The sequence below is a fragment of the Corvus moneduloides genome, chromosome 1, assembly GCF_009650955.1.
Source record: "Corvus moneduloides isolate bCorMon1 chromosome 1, bCorMon1.pri, whole genome shotgun sequence".
NCBI lineage: Eukaryota > Metazoa > Chordata > Aves > Passeriformes > Corvidae > Corvus > Corvus moneduloides.
Genome location: NC_045476.1, coordinates 75,271,779 through 75,292,499, shown reverse-complemented (window position 1 = coordinate 75,292,499; position 20,721 = coordinate 75,271,779). Strand labels below are relative to the sequence as shown.

General features: G+C 40.6%; 1 protein-coding gene across 4 annotated transcripts in view; it reads left to right on the top strand.

The window, feature by feature from the left end:
* Positions 1–4,406, top strand: part of CDYL (chromodomain Y like) — a 106,304-nt gene extending 101,898 nt beyond the window's left edge. For 3 of the 4 annotated variants that reach the window (XM_032116348.1, XM_032116338.1, XM_032116361.1), the window contains 2 exons: positions 1,372–1,515; positions 2,546–4,406. In XM_032116348.1, coding sequence (XP_031972239.1) covers positions 1,372–1,515; positions 2,546–2,704 — 303 coding nt within the window. In that variant the 3' untranslated portion in view covers positions 2,705–4,406. Of the gene's footprint in view, positions 1–1,371; positions 1,516–2,545 lie in introns of those variants that run through there. The other variant, XR_004241555.1, reaches the window with a different exon arrangement.
* Positions 4,407–20,721: the final 16,315 nt, after the last annotated feature.

The following is a 20,721-nucleotide window of genomic DNA, read 5'->3' as shown; positions in this document are numbered from 1 at the left end:
AAGGTATAGAATTTGATCATAGTGCAAGAGATTCAGGTTTTCATAAACTAATATATGTGAATCACAGCTTTCCATAATAACTGTGGAAGATGTGCTGATGGTAAAATCAAAGTAAAATGTGCTAGGAAACTGGTTGGGTTTTTCTTGCATTCCTAATGGACTGGCAGTCAGGAAGCAAACTGCCAGTAGGACCCAGACTTTGTATTTCATTACAAAGGAACTAATAAGAGACTGCAGAGTTTCCAAATTGCTTCATGTGTAAAATGGCGATACCAGGAACGTGGTGCTACAGTAAATAATTATTTATTAAGTTAATAATTAATTATTTGACAACCTTAAATCAAAGTTGCTGAAACTAATAATTATTTGAGAGCCTGAAATCAAAGTTGCTGAAATAATTACCAAAATTTCCTGTATTAGAAAACATTTAAAAACTCAGAATTTTTCCCTCAAAAGTGTTACACCTGTCAGGTTTGTGTTTTAGAACAGCCTTATTTCCTATATTTCAAGAGGCAATAATGGGTTTGTTGTATTTTTCAGTGGGAATAAGTAATTAAGAATCAATAATACTGATTTTTTTTTTTTGAGGTTGGCTATTACTCTGACTTTTTAATTTCCACTGGCTGTTTTCATGCAAATGTCACTGCAAACAAAATTTAACTGTATAAGAAACTTCACTAATGCTAAAATTAAAGTGGTTGTAGGACAAAGCTTTAATGGGGAAATTGGTAAATAGTGAAGTGCATGATAATTACAAATCAAAAACATTTACAGAACTAGAGAGAGCATCTTGTTGCATAGAATATAGTACATGATTCTGTACCTTTAAACCATGTGCAAGTTCTTTTAAATACTGGGGGTTTTTAATAAGACTACTATATCAGATTCTGAAAGGATTTATGAGTTCAGTATTGGACTCTTGAAGAAAATGTGAATGTTTACTTTCTATGAATTTGGTCAGAAATTGGAATACATCATTATAAAGGGTAAGATGATGTATTCAGTGCTGTTGTACAAATTTGCCAGGCATTATAATCTATTCCCACATAAACAGATAACCAAGTCAGCAATACTGCAAGAAAGCCAGAGCTGACAAACATTCACAGCCAGGAAATGACAAAAGACATTTTCACACTTAACCCTTAATCATAGACATCCACATTTCAATAACTACTGCCCTGGTACTGGTCAACAACATGGACCAACCAGCTGTAGGCCAGTATTTTTCTTTGTTTAATTAAAATTTGGAAGAGCTGTAATAAAACTATTTCAAAGAGTGCAGGCATTTTTCTTATTTGTTTTGAACATTTTTCCTTTGATGAGTTTTGTCTCATTACATTTCATACCAGAAGTAACTTTTTATCCCTTCAGGCCAATGAAATGTTGTTCAGTGGAAGGAAGTTGACAGCGCAGGAAGCTTGTGCCAAAGGACTCGTCTCCCAAGTGTTCTGGCCGGGAACATTCACACAGGAAGTAATGGTTCGAATTAAAGAACTTGTCACATGTAATTCAGTTGTAAGTTTCCTTTATCTTCTTGTATTTTTGTGATTAGATGAATAAGAGTCTAAGTAGTATTAGACTGCATCTTTTTGTCCTTAAAAAAAAAAAGAGCCTTTTCATGAAACAAGGACTGCATTATAGTACAGCAGTGGCTTTTGACAAATTTTTGTGTATCTTTCTCGTTTGGGGTTTTTTATGGTTCTTTTTAAAGTTTCTATCTGACTCTTCTTAACTACAGTGTACTGTGGCATATGATAAGGAACATAAAGCAGCCTTGGATTTTTACAATATAATTTGGTATTAACAGAGTTGCTGAAGTCCAGCTTAGTCTAATTGACAATATAAACAGTTGCCCCAACACCTGCAGAGAAACACAGCAATCTTGAGTTATCTTGAATTGTAATTTAAGTTACCAAGGAAAAATAATACAGTCTTTGACATTATGCTGGACTTAGTTTTATGAGTAAAGCACAGTGGTTGTGTGGCAGTTGCACAAGATAGTATCAAATGGTGGTAATTTTAACTTTCTTACAAGAAAAGGTGCAGCACAAATTAACTGTTCTGTGCATTAAAAAATTTGGATTTTAAAAGCAAATTATTCATTTTCTAAACAGAACAAACAAATGAGATTTTTTTTTCAGTGTATTTTAAGTGCTCGAGAAATCAAGATTGGCCCAGTTATTAGAGCAGTTTGGGATAATAGTATTATGATTAGCCTTCACCAATAAGGTCTTGCATTTTTCTGTAGTTGTAAAACCATGGCTTTTTTTCATAGTTATTTTATGATTTTCATTATTTTCACACTTTCATGCACTTTTAAATTGTACTGGTATAAGGTAAAGGAAATTTTGTGTGATGCTAGAAGAAAGATGACTATGAGAAACATTTCTTACAGTCATAGTATGTCCATGAATTGATAAGCTTAAGTTGATAATCAGCTTCAGGATTCATCCATATAAACCTGTTATCCACCCATAGAAGCACATGTGGTGCTCAGTGCTTAGGCAGTACTAACCCAACTCCCCGTTTTTTAATTCTGGCCTAGGTACTTGAAGAATCCAAAGCTTTAGTACGTAACATCATGAAGGTGGACTTGGAACAAGCAAACGAAAAGGAGTGTGAAGTTTTGAAGAAAATCTGGGGCTCAGCACAAGGGATGGACTCAATGTTAAAATATCTGCAGAACAGAATTGATGAATTCTGATGAGATGCCCATTGACACTGGAATTGTATTTCTTGGACATCAGGGCAAGCAAAATATGCCCATTTAAAAAAACCTTATATAAACTAACCCCTTGCTCAGCTTGGGAACAGGAGTGGACACACACCCCCTCCCCTTTTATTGTCAAGGGGTTTAAAAGTACTGTATCACTTAAATTTGAACAAAACTCCTTTCTCCCTGATTGTTACATGCAGATATATACACACACAAGTGTATGTGTGTGCATGTATCTATATATGTCTTTTATATATATATATAAATGTAATATGTGTGAGAGTGTGTATGTAGACACACACAAGCTAAAAAACAATAGAGTGCACTACCAAACATCTCTTTAAAAGCTCTAGTTTTTGTTATCTTTGGCTAGTACTGTATCAAATAGAGAATGAATTAAAAAGTGAATGGTGTTGCATTATTTTCTGTGTGGCAGGGAAGTCTGGAATAATGCTTTTCTTTTTCATGAGAATACAGAATTGAAACGGGTATTAGCCAGCCCTTGCTTTCTCTGTCCAACGAGTCAGCTTAAAGAAAAGGCACTGTCTCAGAAGAAGGTTGAAATACCTCACGTCATGGAACATTCTAAAATTTTAGGGCAACTAAACCCTACTATGCTTAAATCACACATACCCCAAAAAGAGAGTGTGCTCAGGATTAATGCTAAGGAAACACTCTGTTATTTTTTGGGGAGGAGGTATAGAGGGCTGGGAGGAAGGGGCAGGAATATGTCTGATTCTTACCCAGAAAGCATGAAGAAACCACTGTCTCTTAGGGAAAGGGAATGAGGGAGAGCTAGAGGGAAATGGAAGGGGGAAGGAAAACAAAACCAACACAAAAGCTTGTTTTGCAGTATTAGTGAATCACTGAATATCTTATGTATGAATATCCTAAGTTATAAGTTAGTTTTAGTGGGTTTTTAAAAATCCTCTCTGGGTTGTTCTTTTTTTGTTTGTTTATTTTGGTTGGTTTTTTTTTTAAATAACTACGTAAGTGCTTCTGTTGCTGGGTGAAAATACTACTTTATATACAGTTTGGGTTTTGTTTTTGGTTCTTTTTTTCCTATTTGCTGGTTTAATTGATGTATTACACCAAAAATGCATTTTATGTTCATAAATTTTAGGTTCACTTAGAATATATTATTTAATAAGTTAAAACTCTTTTGGCACACTATTAAGTAAAAAAAAAAAAAAAACCTCTTAAAAAAAAAAAAACTACCTTATATTAGATGTTTAATGTTCTTTGTCTATGCTTTTTTATTATTTGAAATATACACTATATGCAGTATGGTGTAAAAGAGTGCCCTGTGTAAATAGATCTATTTTGCATTCCTTTCAGGAGTGGTTATTGATTCCTGACTGCAGATATCTATTATTACTTGGGTATCTGTGCTTGCAATCTTATTGAATGTATTATGAAGAATGAAAAAGAAATCAAACCTTATTTTTGTACAGTTTTGAACTTTTTACTTGGAACTGACCCACCTCCCCTTCCCAGTGGAGAGCTGTACAGTGTGTAAATCTGCCTTTACCTTGGATTGGTACAGTATTTTTGCATCTGTGGGACCTACTTCTTTGTTCTAGTAGTTTGAACTATATATAAACTGTACAATCTGTAAAGTTTTTATAGAATAAATATTCAGCTGTGAAAACTGGTTAAATAAAACTAATATTTCTTAACACATTTTAAATGTGGTTCTCTCAGAGAGTTGTCTTTTTCAAAGACATTTCCATTCTAATTTTAAAGTAAACTTGCTGGAACAGATCTTGTAAATTAGATGCTTTAATACTTATGTTTTATTTTGTTTAAAAATCTCCTAATTTCCTTCAAATTAAAACTTGAATATTTATTGGTGCAAATTTTACAGAAGTTTTCTCTTACAGGAGGTAGATGGGGAAAGAAAAGAGGGAATTATTCTACTTTTAATTATTTTGTTAGAGTTCAAATGAATGTTCAGTAAACGTTTCTTTGCAATCTCTTAAAAATAGACTGTTTTCCTTACAATAGTGGGGGTTAAGTTAGAATTCCTTGGGTGAATTTGATTTTAGAAGAAGATACCTTTACCTACAAGTTCTGTAATGTTGTACACTCCAATCCTTGTGGAGTTCGACTCCAATTTATATAAAGATCCCTTTTCTGGCACCTCTAAGGGCATAGTTTTCAAAAATATATCAGCTGGGGGTTTTCTATGCTTTCTTTAAACATGAAAGAGCTGTTACAGTGAAGACATTTAGAATTAAATCAATTGAAGGTACAGGCAATTCAACTGAAAAAATAATTCTACTTCATTCATTTTTTTGTGTTGCTATCAGTTGGGCTGTTACGCTGCCTACAGTTTGCATGATAAAATGTGAATAAGTTGGTGGCTGTAAATTCCTGTCTGACTGGAAAAAGTCCTTCAGTCAGGCCATTTCCTATACACTGTCAGAACTAACTTGGCACTATTAACAAACTGTGTTCTCATGCCATAAATATTGCACACCTTTTGTCCATACACTGGACTACAGGAGTACTGTTTCTTCAGGAAAATACTGTCCCCTTCTTTTCAGCATGGGTCAGTAAATATCTTTTGATGTGTGTGAAGGTTACAGTCAAATCTAGCTCAGTCTCTGCAAAGCCATAATAGAACAAAGACAGGAACATTATAGACTTCTAATAACAAACAAGAAAACCTGAGAGATCATAAAAACTGACTTAAGACATTTTTAAAATGAGTGTTTTCAAGGCTTTTCTTCACAGAAGAGACAGGTTTTTGCCAAGCCTGACTCATTGCTGATGCTTGTACTGTTCTACATAAATTTGCAGTACTGCCATAGATCATCTAACCTGAAGCATCAGGTTTAGTCTCTGATGACTGCATCCAACCATAGTCACAAAAGTTCTCTCAGGCATGGGCAAACCGTGCAGCCAACGTAACTGCTAAAGCCGCACATTTGAGGTCACAGCTTCCCAGAAGTAGCAGTACTTCGAAATGGCTCTTCTGTGTTAATTCTAGTGTGAATCTGGAGGATTTTGGAGCAGCACAAATAGTTAAACCCAGGTGCAATACAAGAATATAGAAATAGTATCTTTCTAAATGAGGCCTGAGAGAACTTCCATAGGGGTATTGGGTGTTTTTTAAACAAAAAGTTTCCTGGCTTTTCCTTCTTCAGGCAGGAAGGCAAGTCTCTCCTGTTTGCATGTCAGTGTCTAGTCAATAGCTAGTAGAATTAGGAATAAGGGTACTGGAATATAAAATTCAGCCAGTTTTAGTCTTGCTCATTCCTGATCCCTGTGTCTCCTGTCAAGACTATCCATTATCCTGATTGTATCACTACTACACCATTTTCTTAATTCCTTAGGGAGCATAGAGACAACCTGTGAGGCAGCTGGCTGTGTTGGTGCTAAAATTTAAAAGTAGCACAGAAGCCTTGATAATCCAGTGTAGGAGTCCTTCCAGGACATTCAAGTTCTCTTTCTGAAATAGGCAACAGCCCAGGCACTACCCAAACCAGCAAACTGATGAGCGTTGGCCACTGGACTGCACTGAACATTAAGGCTTTCGCACGGAAGTTCTATCACATTCAAGTTTATTTTTAGAGGTAAATAAGAGAGCTTTTCTCCTGCTGAGGAAATAGTAGAGACCCATGGGCTGAATGTACTTGGAGCTGTTTGAAAGGCACCTGTGTGCACTTAGTCCCATCTTCTGCTGATATGTTACTTTGGGCAAAAATAGAAAGCAGAGCAAGGTCTTAACTCTGGGTAAACTAACCCACAACAATAAGATTTTAGGGTAATCTGAAGATCTAAACCTGCCAGTAGATTTTTTTTTCCTTGTTCAAACTCCCTAATTTGCATGAGTCTGGGATTTGAAACAGTTTCTCTGAGCAAGTCCTCTACTGGATTGAGAACATTGCTAAGACACTTCTCTGTACTTCAGAAGCTGCACCATTATCATTCTGGAAAAAACAGTTCAGGGGAATTAAAGTACATGTTTAGGTGGGATTCATTTCTTAAAGTCAGGGATTCTTGAAAAGAATAGAAAAAAACATGTAATACTGAGCTATAAATTGCTTAACTGTACACTGATACAGTTCACACTTTACCCAAACAGTGGATAAAATAGGACTTCAACCAGCTAGGGAATGAGGCAGCAAACAAAACATTTCTGGTCAAATGGACAGGTCAAACTTACTTCAATAAATGGAGCCAATGCTCTGCCTAGGTTTGTTGCTGGAAGTTGAGGCACTTTCACATTCATCTGGGACATGACAAGTATGCTTCTGGGAGTATGAGGAGAGAGTAGGAGGGAGGAAATGCCTCAACTCAATTACAGTTTGCCACATGATTTTCCATCCTAAGGAACTGCCAGTAGCTGTCAACACAGACTGTTACAGAGCTTGCAACAAAATCAGAGTTGGCAACCTTCAGTCACGCAGCATGGGAGCTCAGTTCTACTGGAGATGGCACACTGGTAAATTTGCCTTTCCAAGGAAAGAAGAATCTAGAAGGAGAGCACCTGTATAGTACAAGATCACCATGGTCCTGCCTTGTACTTCCCCTCGGATTTCTCTAGAAAATTCTTCGCTCACAGGTCTCTGCGTTTTCTTTCCCTACCCGGGGGGGATATGACTGACAAAGTCACACACCAAGCTTCCTAACAAAAAAACCCCAAATATAATTATGTCTTGAGGGACTCACAGGATGGAAAGTGGGTTGATTGGTGAAGATATTGAGGTTTAATGCAAAATAAGAAGATGGTGATGAAATTCTGGTCCTCCTCATCCCTTCTGCACAGGGAAAAACATAACAAACAAGCAGAACTAGAAACCACCAAAAAAACTGTGTAGGAAGTAAAAGGAACTATAGGAAGAAGTAAAAGGAACTATAGGAAGAAGTAAAAGGAACTATAGGAAGAAGTAAAAGAGTGGCAGCTATTCTCCCTTAAGTCCTTGTTCTTATTGTGCTCAATTCTGGAAGAGCTAGAATCAACAAGAACACCAGGTGGACATATACCTGTTCCACACAGTCTGAAGGACATTATCAGCACCTGTGTCTAAACTCAGATTTTGAATCTCAGGCTCTGGTCCTCACAGGGGACCTCAACCACCCTGATTCCATCTCCTGGAAGGACAACACAGAGAAGGGAAGGCTCAGGCAGGCTCTCATCAATGTAAATAGACACCTGCCAGGCAGTACAAAGAGGATGGAGCCAGGCTGTTTCCAGTGGTGCCCCAGCACAGCACTGGGGCAGTGGGCACACACTGAAACACAGGAGGCTCCCTCTGAACAGCAGGGAACACTTTCCTAATGTCAAGCTGATTGAGCACTGACACAGGTTGCCTAGAGAGGCTGTGGAGTCTCCATCCTGGTACTCGAACTTCTGAACAGGGTCCTGGGTACACAGCTCATGGTGGTCCAGCTTGAGCAGGGATGGGTGGGACCAGGTGATTGCCAGAGGTACCTTCCAACTTCTGTCATGCTGTGAAAAAAAACCAAATGCCAACTTGCATTCATTTTCCAGCTCTCCAGTCATCACCACAAACTTCCTCTCTGGCTTGGACTGCAGGGTCATCAAGGTCATCAAGCTCTGCAACACTGCAGGCTTTAGTCTTTAAGAATCCAACTTCTGCTGGATGATACCAAATCACCCAGAAGAGGCATAAGTACACATGGGAGTGAGCTCTGCTCATTTCAGGTAAAACAGGGATCATCTTTTACCCTGCCTTGAAAAAGCATAAAGAAAACTTACTAAAGCAAAGAAAAAGAAATTTATTTCTTCTAGGATAAACAGGACTACAATACTTAACCAAAACAAATCCATGCCTTACACCTGAAACATTGCTTTGGCCGCAGCAACTCCTTGAAATTTTGCATTTTCTTCCAAATCCTGCATCAATCAACAAAGCTGAACAGTTACCCAGCCATGGCAGTCATGCTGAAGCAGAACCACGTGGACCACCCAAGCAGAAGCAGGTAGCATGAGCCTTTAGGGCCACTGTAACACATCTGTGCCATTTCATCTGGGTATAACTTACTAATCGCCCACTGTAGAGCAACTGTGCAACTCTGCAGGGTGAGAAGTCAACTCATAATGCTCTAATAAACCAGTATTTCCTCCATGCTGCTTTCCAAGACTCATAACCCTCTCCAGCAAAATATTCTGACTGCCAGACAAAACTATACCTTTTGTCTCAGTAGGAAAAGGCACTTGCTGAAGCCACCCTCAAAGTCACGTGCTGAGTAAACTGGCTGCTGACAGCAGCAACTTCTGTGAAATAAGATTCTGTTCCTTACAAACACAAAGTTTTTGGAATTCACTGAGCTTGTCAAGTTGGGCTGAGATCTTTAACCAAACAGTATTACTAAAAAAAAAATCAAAACAAACCTAAAACCATCTGCTATGCCAGCAATAACCAAAACCAATACTTCTAAAGAAATCATGCTTGCACTATGTGAAGTAAAAATGACAAAATAATATAATTTTCTTTCCGTGTTCAAACGTTAAAAGAGGTAATGTCCCCATATTTCTTTCCTTCTCTCCACTGTACACACACCCCCACCTCTCCTGCCTTTATGCTCAGAAAGATTGGTGGGGATTTAAGCTGGAAACTTGATAAACCCAGAACTTACATGCTGGAAGCATTGTTCTGGATGCTAAATAACAGTTAACAAAATTAAAACAGTGCAAAGCTGGCAGTTCTTAAACTGAATGACCCCTTGAATCAAGGGGATCAAAATAAGAAAACCAAGGGAAGTCACCATGGCCACTGGAAGTTTTTCTGCTTGGTTCTTGGTAGGCTTCTCAGGACCAATCATGTCAAAATAAGACTCTGCAATTTTAACTTTGTTATCTCAGAAGCTGGGCTGTAACACCCACAAAATGATTTCTGAAGACAGTATTACGCCGTATCTAAGAATAATTGAAGTCACACTTTCATTTGTTAATGTTTCTGAAGGAATTACATGTTGGCAGAAAATTGCATTCTGGATGGAGATGAAACGAGTCCAGACATCCAAGGGAAGAAAAAGGTCAGGTCTCAACAGCAATTTTCTTGAAGAAAAATAAGTCACACCAGCCAGTCTGATGGAGGAACCAGGGGTAACAATTCCATAATCTTTTGAACATTTTGGATAATCTCTTTCAGCTCATAAGAACAGGTTTAGTTTGCCCTGGAATCATAAACCTTTGAAGTAATTGATATTTAGTCCATGAGGCAGCAGAATTGGTTCCAATGCCTTCAACAGAAGATCTTTGCAAATTGTTAATCCTAATGAAGCAAAGTAGGAAATTTGGAAATCTCTCACAACTCACTTTCAGAACAAACTCTTAAAAAATAATTCAGATGCCTGATCATTCTGAAAGGTCCTGGCACAAGAAGATAGGCTACTGCATTTAATACAGTTCAGCTTCCCCTACAGTGGATATCCCCATGGTCACACCAACCATTCAGATGAAGGCAAATGCAGTTTTTCACATTCACTCAATTTTACATTCTGCTACAGGTTTAGACTAGCTCAGCAAACAAATTTTTCACAGACATTAAACAGTTTAAACATAATTGGTTGTTGCTGTGACCCATCCCACTGCGGGGCTGGGGCTGCGTGATGCCAATCAATCCCAGCCCATCCCCTGGATCGAGTTTCCCGAAGAGGCAGACTCAGAGGTCGAGGGGCGGCTCAGAAGCCTAAACCCACCCCCTGGGCGGTGCCCAGGTACAAGCCGCCTCCCCCGGTTCGGGAAAATTCCCGGTTACTCGGTTGTTCACTGGTTCTCTAAGTCCCGCCTCTCGGTTTCCCCCTGTGGCTCTTGTTAAATTGTATCCTTCCCCTGGCTTGTAACTCATTGGTTGTTTTCCCCTTTCACCGCGGTTTTCAAATTCTCTATAAAACTGAGGACAAGCCTCGGGGGAGCATCCCATTGCATTCCACCCCTTCTGAGCTTGTTTGGGTTGCGAAACTTCTAACAATAAACCTGTTAGGAGCCAGGCCAGAACAGCCTCTCTCCTCCTTTGTCTCCGAGCTAACGTGAGCCGATCCCATCGGCTCCTGCCATGTTCCCTCTGCAAAGAAGCCAGCAAGCTAGCCCAGCCAGCAGCTCTTTTCCTGGTGCCAAAGTCGCTTCAGCAATGCACAGAAGAACGCAGCTGGACTGTCTCTGACCTGGGGCTCCAGAAGAACTGCGTTAATTGGTTGAAAACTTAGTTTTCAATGAGGAAAAGAAAGAGCAGTAAGTGCACAAGAATGATATTAATGAGGTACCTCAAAACCTGAAAATAAGTGAGGAGTTTCTGGAAATCTGTGGTTAGCCTACATTTAAAATGCCATTCAGCTCCCTCACTGCACTTCCTAACATCAGGACAGGTCCACCCAATGCTCACATGGTAAGTTAATGCTTTGGGAGCAAAACTCACTGAACAAGAGATGTGGCACATCTCCTTTTGGATAGTCCTTGACACACAAGCATTAAAACTACAGTTTTGCCACTGAGCTGGACTGGAGAGAATGGCCTGAAGTTGTGTCAGGGGAGGTTTAGGTTCGATATTAGAAAAAGGTCCTTCACCCAGGGGGTGGTTGGGCACTGGAACAGGCTCCCCAGGGCAGCGGTCACAGCACCAAGCCTGACAGAGTTCAAGAAGTGTTTGGACAATGCTCTCAGGCACAGGGGTCACTCTTGGATGGTCCTATGCAGGGCCAGGAGTTGGATTTCGTGATCCTTTAGGTCCCTTCCATCTCAGGATATTCTGTGATTCTATGATTCTAAGCAATACAGCAGTCTGTAGTGCTAATGTATATAAAATAATTAAACAAATAAGTCATATAAAAATTGTCCAGAGGTTCCTGAAAGGGATTGATTGGCTGAAAATAAGAGACTTCAGAAATCCTCAGCAGAGTTTTGTATCCCAAGAAGTTGGTTTGAACGTGGGAAGTTCCTTCATGGACAGTATCTGGCCAGAACTACAAAATAACCTGACACACCATCATTATTTCCCCATCTCTGATGTTCCTAGAGCCACTGTGAGTTCATCCTGATGAAGAAGAGCAGCTGTAACCTGAGAAGAGCTGCAGCCCCAACAGCGAGGGCCCAGAGGCGCGTTATCGCTGAGGCACAGCCACCCAGCAGCACAAGGCACGACTGAGATAAGCACTGGATTTTCCCTCTCAGGCCCCCGCCTCAAACTGAAACCACTGGCATGGACGAAGGAGAATCAGAGCATCCCACCCCAAAACCACATGTAACGCAGGAAAGAGGCACGGCTCCTCCACAGGGATAACAGCCGTGATTAAGGATCTTCTACATCCCTTGCTCCTATCGTGCACAGCAGGAGCTCTGTTTGAGGAGCTGCGAAGGGCCCGTGCCTGGACTGCTGCCACACTTGACCCTGCAAATCACTGATGATAAAAGAGCAGAGTGCAGCCCTGCTCAGGTTACAGACTTGCCCCATTTCCCCACCAGATCAAGGTACTATCAACACCCCACAGGCTTGATCCCAGCTCACACCAGCAACGAAAAACTGCGCCTTCCAGTGTGCTCTGCCTGATAACTAAAGCCATCCACACCTACATCCTAGACTTGGAAAGGAGTTATCCAGGACCCTGACAGAAGAAGTGGCTTGTTCCTTCTGGGAGACTGTAGGGCCAGAGGCCAGAGTGCAGTAAATGCTGCCCTACCCCAGGCACCCTCAGACCATGGCGCTTGCAGCCCAAAGGCTGCTGGTGGCCAACATCTGCTGCCAACTCTTTCTCTTGTTTTGTGGAGGGGCATCAAAATACCTTGGAAGCATTCACTGACCAACTGCCACAGAAACAGTGTGGTCATAAATGAGGAATGATGCAAATGCCAAAGCCTCTCTGCCTTTGAATTCAAAATATATTTAGAAATTCTGTTTTGAATGATAAAATTTAAAAACCTAGAGCACTGTGGGTCTCCTAGCAGCAAGACCTGGCTTTGTAGGTTGGGGATTTGATCTCGTGGAGTGACACTATGGCTCATTGCTGCCTCTGATAGGATTACATTTATCAGGGAGCTGGAGAGCCTCTGCGACTCTGTGTCTCCGTGGGAACCCCTAAGGGGAAAATCGGGGTCTCCTCAGAACTGACAAGAAAATTTAAGACTTCCTTGAAGAAGAAAAGAAGCAAGGCAGAAGAAATCTGAGGGAAGAAGTGGAACTATTCCTAACAATCATGATAATTGCAGTTTTGTAAGTTAGGCTGGCTGGGTGCCCAGAATGGGTGAAAAAGACCCAAACCAGTGTAACTGACAGGCATATAACCATTTGCACAAAGCAGCAAATTTGCAGCTTTTTTATAACCACTTGCAGCAAAGCAAAATGACCTCCAACTTCGCAAAAATCTTAGTTATGGATTTTCCCTCATACCTGCTTTTTTTAATTTGAGCAAATTAATGAACCTAGGCTTTAAGACAGTAGTAAAATTCGATATTTCTGACAGTAACCATGAGATTTAGACACATAACTGTCAGTAAAAACAAACAGGAAATAAATCTTGCTTAAAGTTTTAAAATCCCTTATTTAAAATATGTTTATGGTACATAACAAGCCAACTACATACACACAATGCATAACATTCAGTAGCCAAACGTATATTCTGCATGGAAAACTTACCTAATAAGTTTACAGGGTTTTGCCCATTGTAAGAATTTTAGCCACATTTTTGTCTCTAATCTTTTTTTAAAGGTTTCACTAAGAAGCCACCCAATTACCTTTGTATCATGACAATTTTACTCTCAGTTTCATCCCTCAGCCACAATGTCCTACAATTGCAGCAGGACAATTTCTGAATTCAACACTTGTGAAAATAAGAAATGTTCACAAAACTGCAGACCAGGGCCTCCTGGCACAGCTTCAGAAGCTTCACTTTAAAGGTTCTTGGTGCAAGATTATATATGATGGGGAAACTTTCACAAGGGATCCTGGGAACTCTAGAGGCACCCTCCTTGACATCCTCTGTCGTAAACCAAAACCTTAAGTCTTTTTAAACAGAAGGTGGAACAGTGGAATTCTTTTGGACTGTTGTTTGGTCTGCACAGGCTTTTCCTGCCTAGGAAGAGTTAATCCACACAGTAGTTTTCTTTCTGTAGCAGGAGCTACACATCCCCTGATTGAATTGTACAAAATATAGAATTGTAAGAAATGGTGTCCCTGAGGTTTACTGAGGGAAGAGGCAGGAGCCACATGAAACAGGAGCCCCTGTCAGGCTGGGCACTATATTCTTCCTCATCTTTTGGATCAGTACAGTATCTGCCCATGTGTTTAACACCCTTCATTCCTCTCTGCTGTGCTCCCTTTATCCAACTACCCTTGAAGCAGAACTTCACCAACACTCAGAGAAGCTTTTGACAAGGACATGTAAACCCTTTCCCAGCTGAAGAGCCCAGCAATATCTGCAAAAGGAACACAGGTACTGGAGGAAGCCTGGTGCTTTTCCAGTTTGACCTACCCAGAGATGCTACTATACAACATCAGAGAAACTCCGACGCTTAGGCTCTAAATTTCCCATTCACCCTGACACAAAGTAGACCTTGACCACTGTTGGCTACAATCTGCCCAAAATTATATTTACTACCTAATTTTAATAAGTTTATCTTTCCTAATGATCATTTTGTATCAGGAGAGAATAAGCAGTCCCTCAGAATCCAGTTCCTTTTTCCTTGGGCCTTTGTAATATACTGGTTTCTCAGCCCTTGATGCCAGCTCCCCACATGCTCAGAATGACATAAATCACAATTTTATCTAATCAGCCTCTTTTCTAGTAAAAAGAAAGCCCATTTCTCTCCTAGCATTATGTCAGTATTCATCTTTGAAGTCCCCTGGAGCTGCATCCGATTCACACCAGAATGACTGGAGCACAATCTTTTGGTTGCCTTTATTCAAATCCTTTATTCTGTTTTGCTGTTATCCATCTTTCCCACAAACCCAACTGGACTCCTGCTAGCACAATGCACAGTACCCTGGCTCAAGACTCACTGTTTATGCTGCTCTGGACAAGTCTCTTTCCCTGCCCCCCCAGCATCTCCGTGCTTTATTTATTCTGCTGACTTGTGCCAGATGCTGAAGTCATGGTCTGAGTTTCCAGTTAACTCATATCCCTAGCTCTTTTTCCTATTCTTACTGCCTTCCCTCAGAAACATTATCAGGTTTGAATAGCTCAGTCTTTTTCATACCTGCCATATATTTACGTAATGGACAACTGTGGTTTATTTTCCTTTGCCCCCTTCTCATGAAAACCTGTCAGCTCACAATGCTCCATCCTTGTGCATTTGCATATCACCTGGGGTAATCTGGACCTCACAGTGACATGGGGGTTAAGAAATATGAAGCTTATTTTGGCTCTGTTGTGATTCTGAATCCTAGCAGCCAACTTGCCTCTTTCAAAATGTCACTTTTCAACAAAACGCACAGGCTTTTAGACTCTAATTCATCCCAAAAATACATGCAGATGAACAGGCTCCAGCCAGCTCTCACTTGCCATGAAGCCAACATGCTAATAGAGCTTCATCTTTGCTTTCAAAAACCTCATGACAGGGTAATTAACTTAATAGTCCAGACTTCTCTTGGGTCAGTTTCAATTCCCTTCCCAAAAAACTTGCCCAGGCTCTTGACAGTATCTTGAAACTGGTTTTCACTGTCTCACACTCTTACTGCTCTTGACAGTCTGTTTCAGGATTTTCCCATGTCCCAGCCTTTTCCTTCACCAAGGCAAGCCAGACACTATTGGGAGAGAAGAAAAACGAGGAGTGATGGATCCACTCAGTAATTCCCCAATACCTCCAGAACCCAGTAAAGAGGGCATTATCCTGCTGGCAGCAACACCCTCAGAACAGCTACAGGGACACAACTCAACAGGCTGCTTGTCCAACTGCAGCACCATGGGGCAAGGACAACATTTCTGATCATTCTTTAAAAAGGCCAATCAAGTTTAAAAGCATTGGCTTGGGTGAAACAGTCTGCAGTGCATTTCCCCCTTCTCCAGCCTCCCTTTTCTAGTAACAGCAAAATCTTTTGTGCAGCTTTGCTACTCTTCTCCATAACTTTTCTTTTTAAAGGAAGCACTGGAAGGCAATGATTGTTTCTACACTTGAGTACAGCACTTGACATGATGCCACCAGCAGGCTATAGCATTTCATGTTCAGTATGAGAACTGGTTAGAAATTGGGCAAAATGCTCTGAAGTTGCACCATTTGCCTCTAAATGTCCTACTACCTGTAGTGAATCCTTCACTGAAAACATCTGGAAAGTTCATGCACCAAGGGTCTAGACAGCAGGAATAAAGTTTTATACCCTCTGCAATAAAACTGACTGTAGTAATTTCAAATTACAGGCACAGGGAATCATCTGTGGAGGTCAAAAAACAAAACAAAACAGAAAAGGCAAACTGAAGATGAGTGAAGTCAAGAGAAAGTGAAGTCCACAAGAAGCTGCGACTTATTTCTACTTCTAAATGGAAACAGGATTCTTTGAAAAATTCGATTCCAGGAAAATATGCCCTGACTCAGGGTCACACAGAAGAACTCAGAGCTGATGAGAGGTCTCAGCTCTAGGGGCCACTGTCACCAGATGATGTCACCCACAGCAGTACTTACTTATAAGCCTGCATGCTTGCAGGGGGATTAACAAAAGCATTTAAATGCCTTTCATGGGCAATTATCAAGAGGCTTTTTTTTCTTCCCATAGTTGTACAAGGGCAAGAATCCAAAAGAGTTTGTGCAACACTGATCAGCTTCTTGATTTTTTTTGCACAGATTCTGGTATTTGTAGATTTTCTCTTAGAACAGGACAGTACCTCATCTCATTTGATTGTGAATAGAATAAACTTAAACATGCTCAGAGGTATTTGGCATCATAATCTATTTGTTCATTAGGAGGAAAAAAACCCAGGTTCTTACCAAATTCAGGACGCTGTGGAAGAACCTGGGAGTTCTTTATGCACACTGCAATCAACCATCTAAACATTCTGTTCTCTTGTGCCCATGAGACTTCCAGATTGTTTGGAGATGAGTTTGGAGAGAAACACATCAGAGTCTCACCTTATGTCTGGAAAATACTGTGTATCTTTCTAGACTATTATCTAAAAGATTCAAGGCAAAATTTTTCACGTTTAGTCTATGTCCAAGACCAATTTCTAAATTCATTTTCTTCTTTACCCTTTCAGACTTGTTTTGCTGAAATTGAATTCAGAGGTAAAAAGGGGGCCAACCACAACCCTTTTAGAGTAGTAGCTGTATGTGCTGGCACACCTTAAGAACCCAAATTGCTTCTATCATGTCCTCACAAGTTACAGGGACAAGCATCTATGGCATTTTGGACAAAGTCTGGTTCATGAAGCCATTTCTGTGTTTTTGAAAAAGCTTCAGCCAAACATCCATCCTATGTTATCGCTGCAGTTGTCAACTTTTAGAAACAGATGTCAGTGAATCCAGGAGGACTTGAACTTCCTGAACCAACTCACCAACGAATACTGGAGAGTAAGACAAGAAAGAGTTGTTCCAGATTATGAAGCACCAAAGCAGCCCTGGGCCTACCTTCTGACGGTCATGTAAAAGACATTTTCTTCACAGCTCACCCCCCTGCAGGTCCTCAGCATGTAATTAATTTGATCAAGCCATGCATTAGAGAAGAAGCAGAGAGAACATCATCTGGATCTAAAAACATCTCATGTTCAGTTGAAACTTTGCAGCACCTCCACTCTGAGCCCCCAGACAGGAAAAGTCAGCATAGATTGTCATTCTCAAAAGAAACAAATCCATAGAATAAAAATTGGCTTTTCCACCCGGTCTACCAACACCAATGAAGAGTTTTGCCTAGGGCTTGTGTGCTTTCTTACATGGAAGTGTCATGGCTATGCTCCAAGCTCCCACTTCCATAGGAGCTATACAAGGGGTTCCCACGGTCAACAATACCTTGGGGACTTGAAAGAAAGCTACAGGAATTCTTCATTATTTAAAAAAGCACTCACTTCTCTTCAAGGGAAGGCAGAAAGGAGAGAGGTTCCCATGCCAAGTAACAGGGCTGAGGTTGGGCTGGAAGCCCTTTTGGAGCCACACGTTATATCGCTTCCTGAAAACGTGTTCAATTCCTGCTGAATCTTGTCCCTCTAAATCTTCATTGCAAGGCACGGAGCTCTGATTCCACTCTAATTTAATGAGAGGCTTAATGTCTAAACGTTTTGAGCATTGCTTGGGGAATAGCAAAGAAAGTCTGGCAGCAAGAAGTACAGAAAAATGAAAGAAAAAAAAAAGTCTCTGACCCTTTGAGTAATCAGGGAACCAAAAAAGCGTCCTACTGATTCTGCAAAGTTTAAGGGACTTCTATCAAGAGGGATCAAAACTTGGCTCCTAAACCTCATGTATAATCCCCAAAATAAAGGTCTGGCTGCTTACCACTAAAAGCATCAATTTTTGCCTAGATCACATAGAACTGACATGCTTATAACAGGAGCCATAACTAAGAGTGTTTCAGCAAAACAGTGCATGGGAATTTAGCCATATATCTGGTCAACTGAAAGCAAAGTCCTACAGCTAAAAACCCCAGCCTTCGTCTCAGGGAGAACAGAACAATGAATCTTGCTGCAGAGTGACATGTTCCAGGCAATTACAAGAGCTGCAGACCTCAAAGCCACACTCTGAGCATGACTGGAACATAAATAGATTAGCAACTTCCAAGGACTGCTCTTCCTCCTGATTCACAAAGCATGTTCCCACTTCACTTTTGATGCCCTTAATGATGCACAACCATTCTTTTAATAAGAAAAGCCATTTCACATTCTTATAAATATCCCAAATGCTTCATGTTACCCTCAGCTAGCCTTCATGCCCCCGTTCTCTGCGCTGCTGCTAACTAAATGGAGCCATGTTTTTACAGTCTTGCCTTGAGCAGAGTAAACCCCATCCCACTTCCTTCACTTACATCACCCTCCAGGCAGGTAGGGGAAAGATAGGACTTGTTTTGCCCTGAAGCCCTGGCCAAAACCACCCTGCTCTGATTAGCAGTCTTCAGAGGAAAATGGATGTGGCAATCACCAATTCCAGGTTCTGAGGTAAATTCTGTGAACACTAAATGGTAACCTGCGGCTCTCTCAGAGTGCTTTGCAAAGCAAGTAGCTTCTCTGAGGCTGTTGCATTGAATGGGAAAGTGTCAGAGCAGCACAGAACAGCCGAGCTATTTGTAGAAGGTCACCCAGCAATTGGTTACCAGGGCTACAAGTAAAACCCAGATGTCTCTATCACAGCTCTTCAGGCACCCTTCTCTATCTCAAACTGTTCTCACGTCCTGTCCCACTCGTCCCCCCCCAAAAACCACGACCGAAAAACCCCCACCAATTTTCCACTTCCACCACTGCAGGCTGCAGTGGAATCCCAAAGAGCACTGTAGTCCTTCACGCTGTCTCCCAGCTAGCGTAGGTAGCTCACTACTCAGCACATCCACTTTTCTGCACTTCTGCTCTGAGCAAAAGAGCAAATGTACTTTGTGGGGCTGGGTATGCAGCCTGAAGGCTGTCAATGCTATTGGGGAATTAATTGCCTACAAATAAGCACTACAATGGTCTGCTTTTTTAAAGTCTTCAAAACTCTGTAGGGACTGCTGCTTTTTACAGATATAATCTGAGGCTGCTTATATAACTTTAAAGAATTAGTTCATGGAACTTGCAAATGCATATCCTGAATTGCTAAATGCCATCTATTCCTACTGACCTTTAAGATCAGTGCAGGCACAGAGGTTCCACGAGTCTCAGACTGTGATTCTGCAGTATTTAACATGAGAGATGCAAGTCATGCCATCCTGTACAGCAGCACAGACGTCAGTGACACCAGGAACACACCACCACCTTCCTGTCAAATCAGTCACAAGTACATGATATGGCATTTAAGCCAATTATGGGAAAGCAAATTATACCAAACGATCATGAAGCTCAAAAGTATGTGAGCACATTTAAATAACTTTATGGGGCTACACATCTTGTTCTGACACCAGGAGAGCTAAAGATGGATTTAAGTATCTGACCAAAAAACAGGCACAAGGACCAGTGTATCACTGCTGGGTTTTGCATCAGCTCTGCAAGAGCTGACCACTTAAATTCTTCATTCCCTTCAATAACAAAGAAGAAAACTCTCTTCATAAATAGTAAGCGGTGTTGTCCAAATGACACAGTAGTGCCGAGTTCATTAAGAATTTTGTTCCATGCCAAACTACAAAGCCTTTTGAAAATTGCCGTGGAATAGCACTAGCTTCCTGTAGAGTCTCAAGAGAAAGCCTTTTAAAAAATGCATACTCCTTCTGGCAGCACTGAATAGGGCTAAAATCTTCAACAGTGACAAAATTATAAATAATTGTCTTCATGATAAATCAATAAATGCACTGTTATTCAACAGTAACCATGCAATAAAATTTAGTCCCTTTGCATCCTCTGAAACCCTACTGATACATGATGCAGAAAGGCTTTTGGGATCCATAGAACCCAGACATCTGCATTAGGCATTATCAGCAATAACATTAATAACAATGTTTATCTATATTTTACAGTGGGGTGGGGAGAGTGCTGAAGAGCCTATTCCATTGCTTAGGACATTCTTGAATTACTCAAGTCAAACACATCCATATTCTAATAACAAGATTGTCCTAAGAAAGCCAACTAAGAGAAATTTTCCTTAGCAAAGGCACCCTGCACTTTGCCTTCTGGAAAGCTGAAAACTGCTCAAGTCACTTTAGCTCCCCCTTTTTGCTCCTGTATACAGCTGCATTAAAATAAGTACTGCTCAGTAGTGCTCGAAGCTACTTCCAAGGGTGAAACAGAGGCCACTGTTTTATAAGAAGTTGCCTTAGTTTATAGTAGATATTACTGAAGTTCTTGCTACTATTCAGAAGGTGGTGGTTATTTAATAGCCCACTAATTGAATTAGTCTCCAGTTTTGGTCTTCAAGCTCCACTCCCTGAATAAAAATGATAAACAGTTCAAGCATGTTCCAGTATAGCTACCATACTAAGACAGAGTCAATTGCATGCATTAAT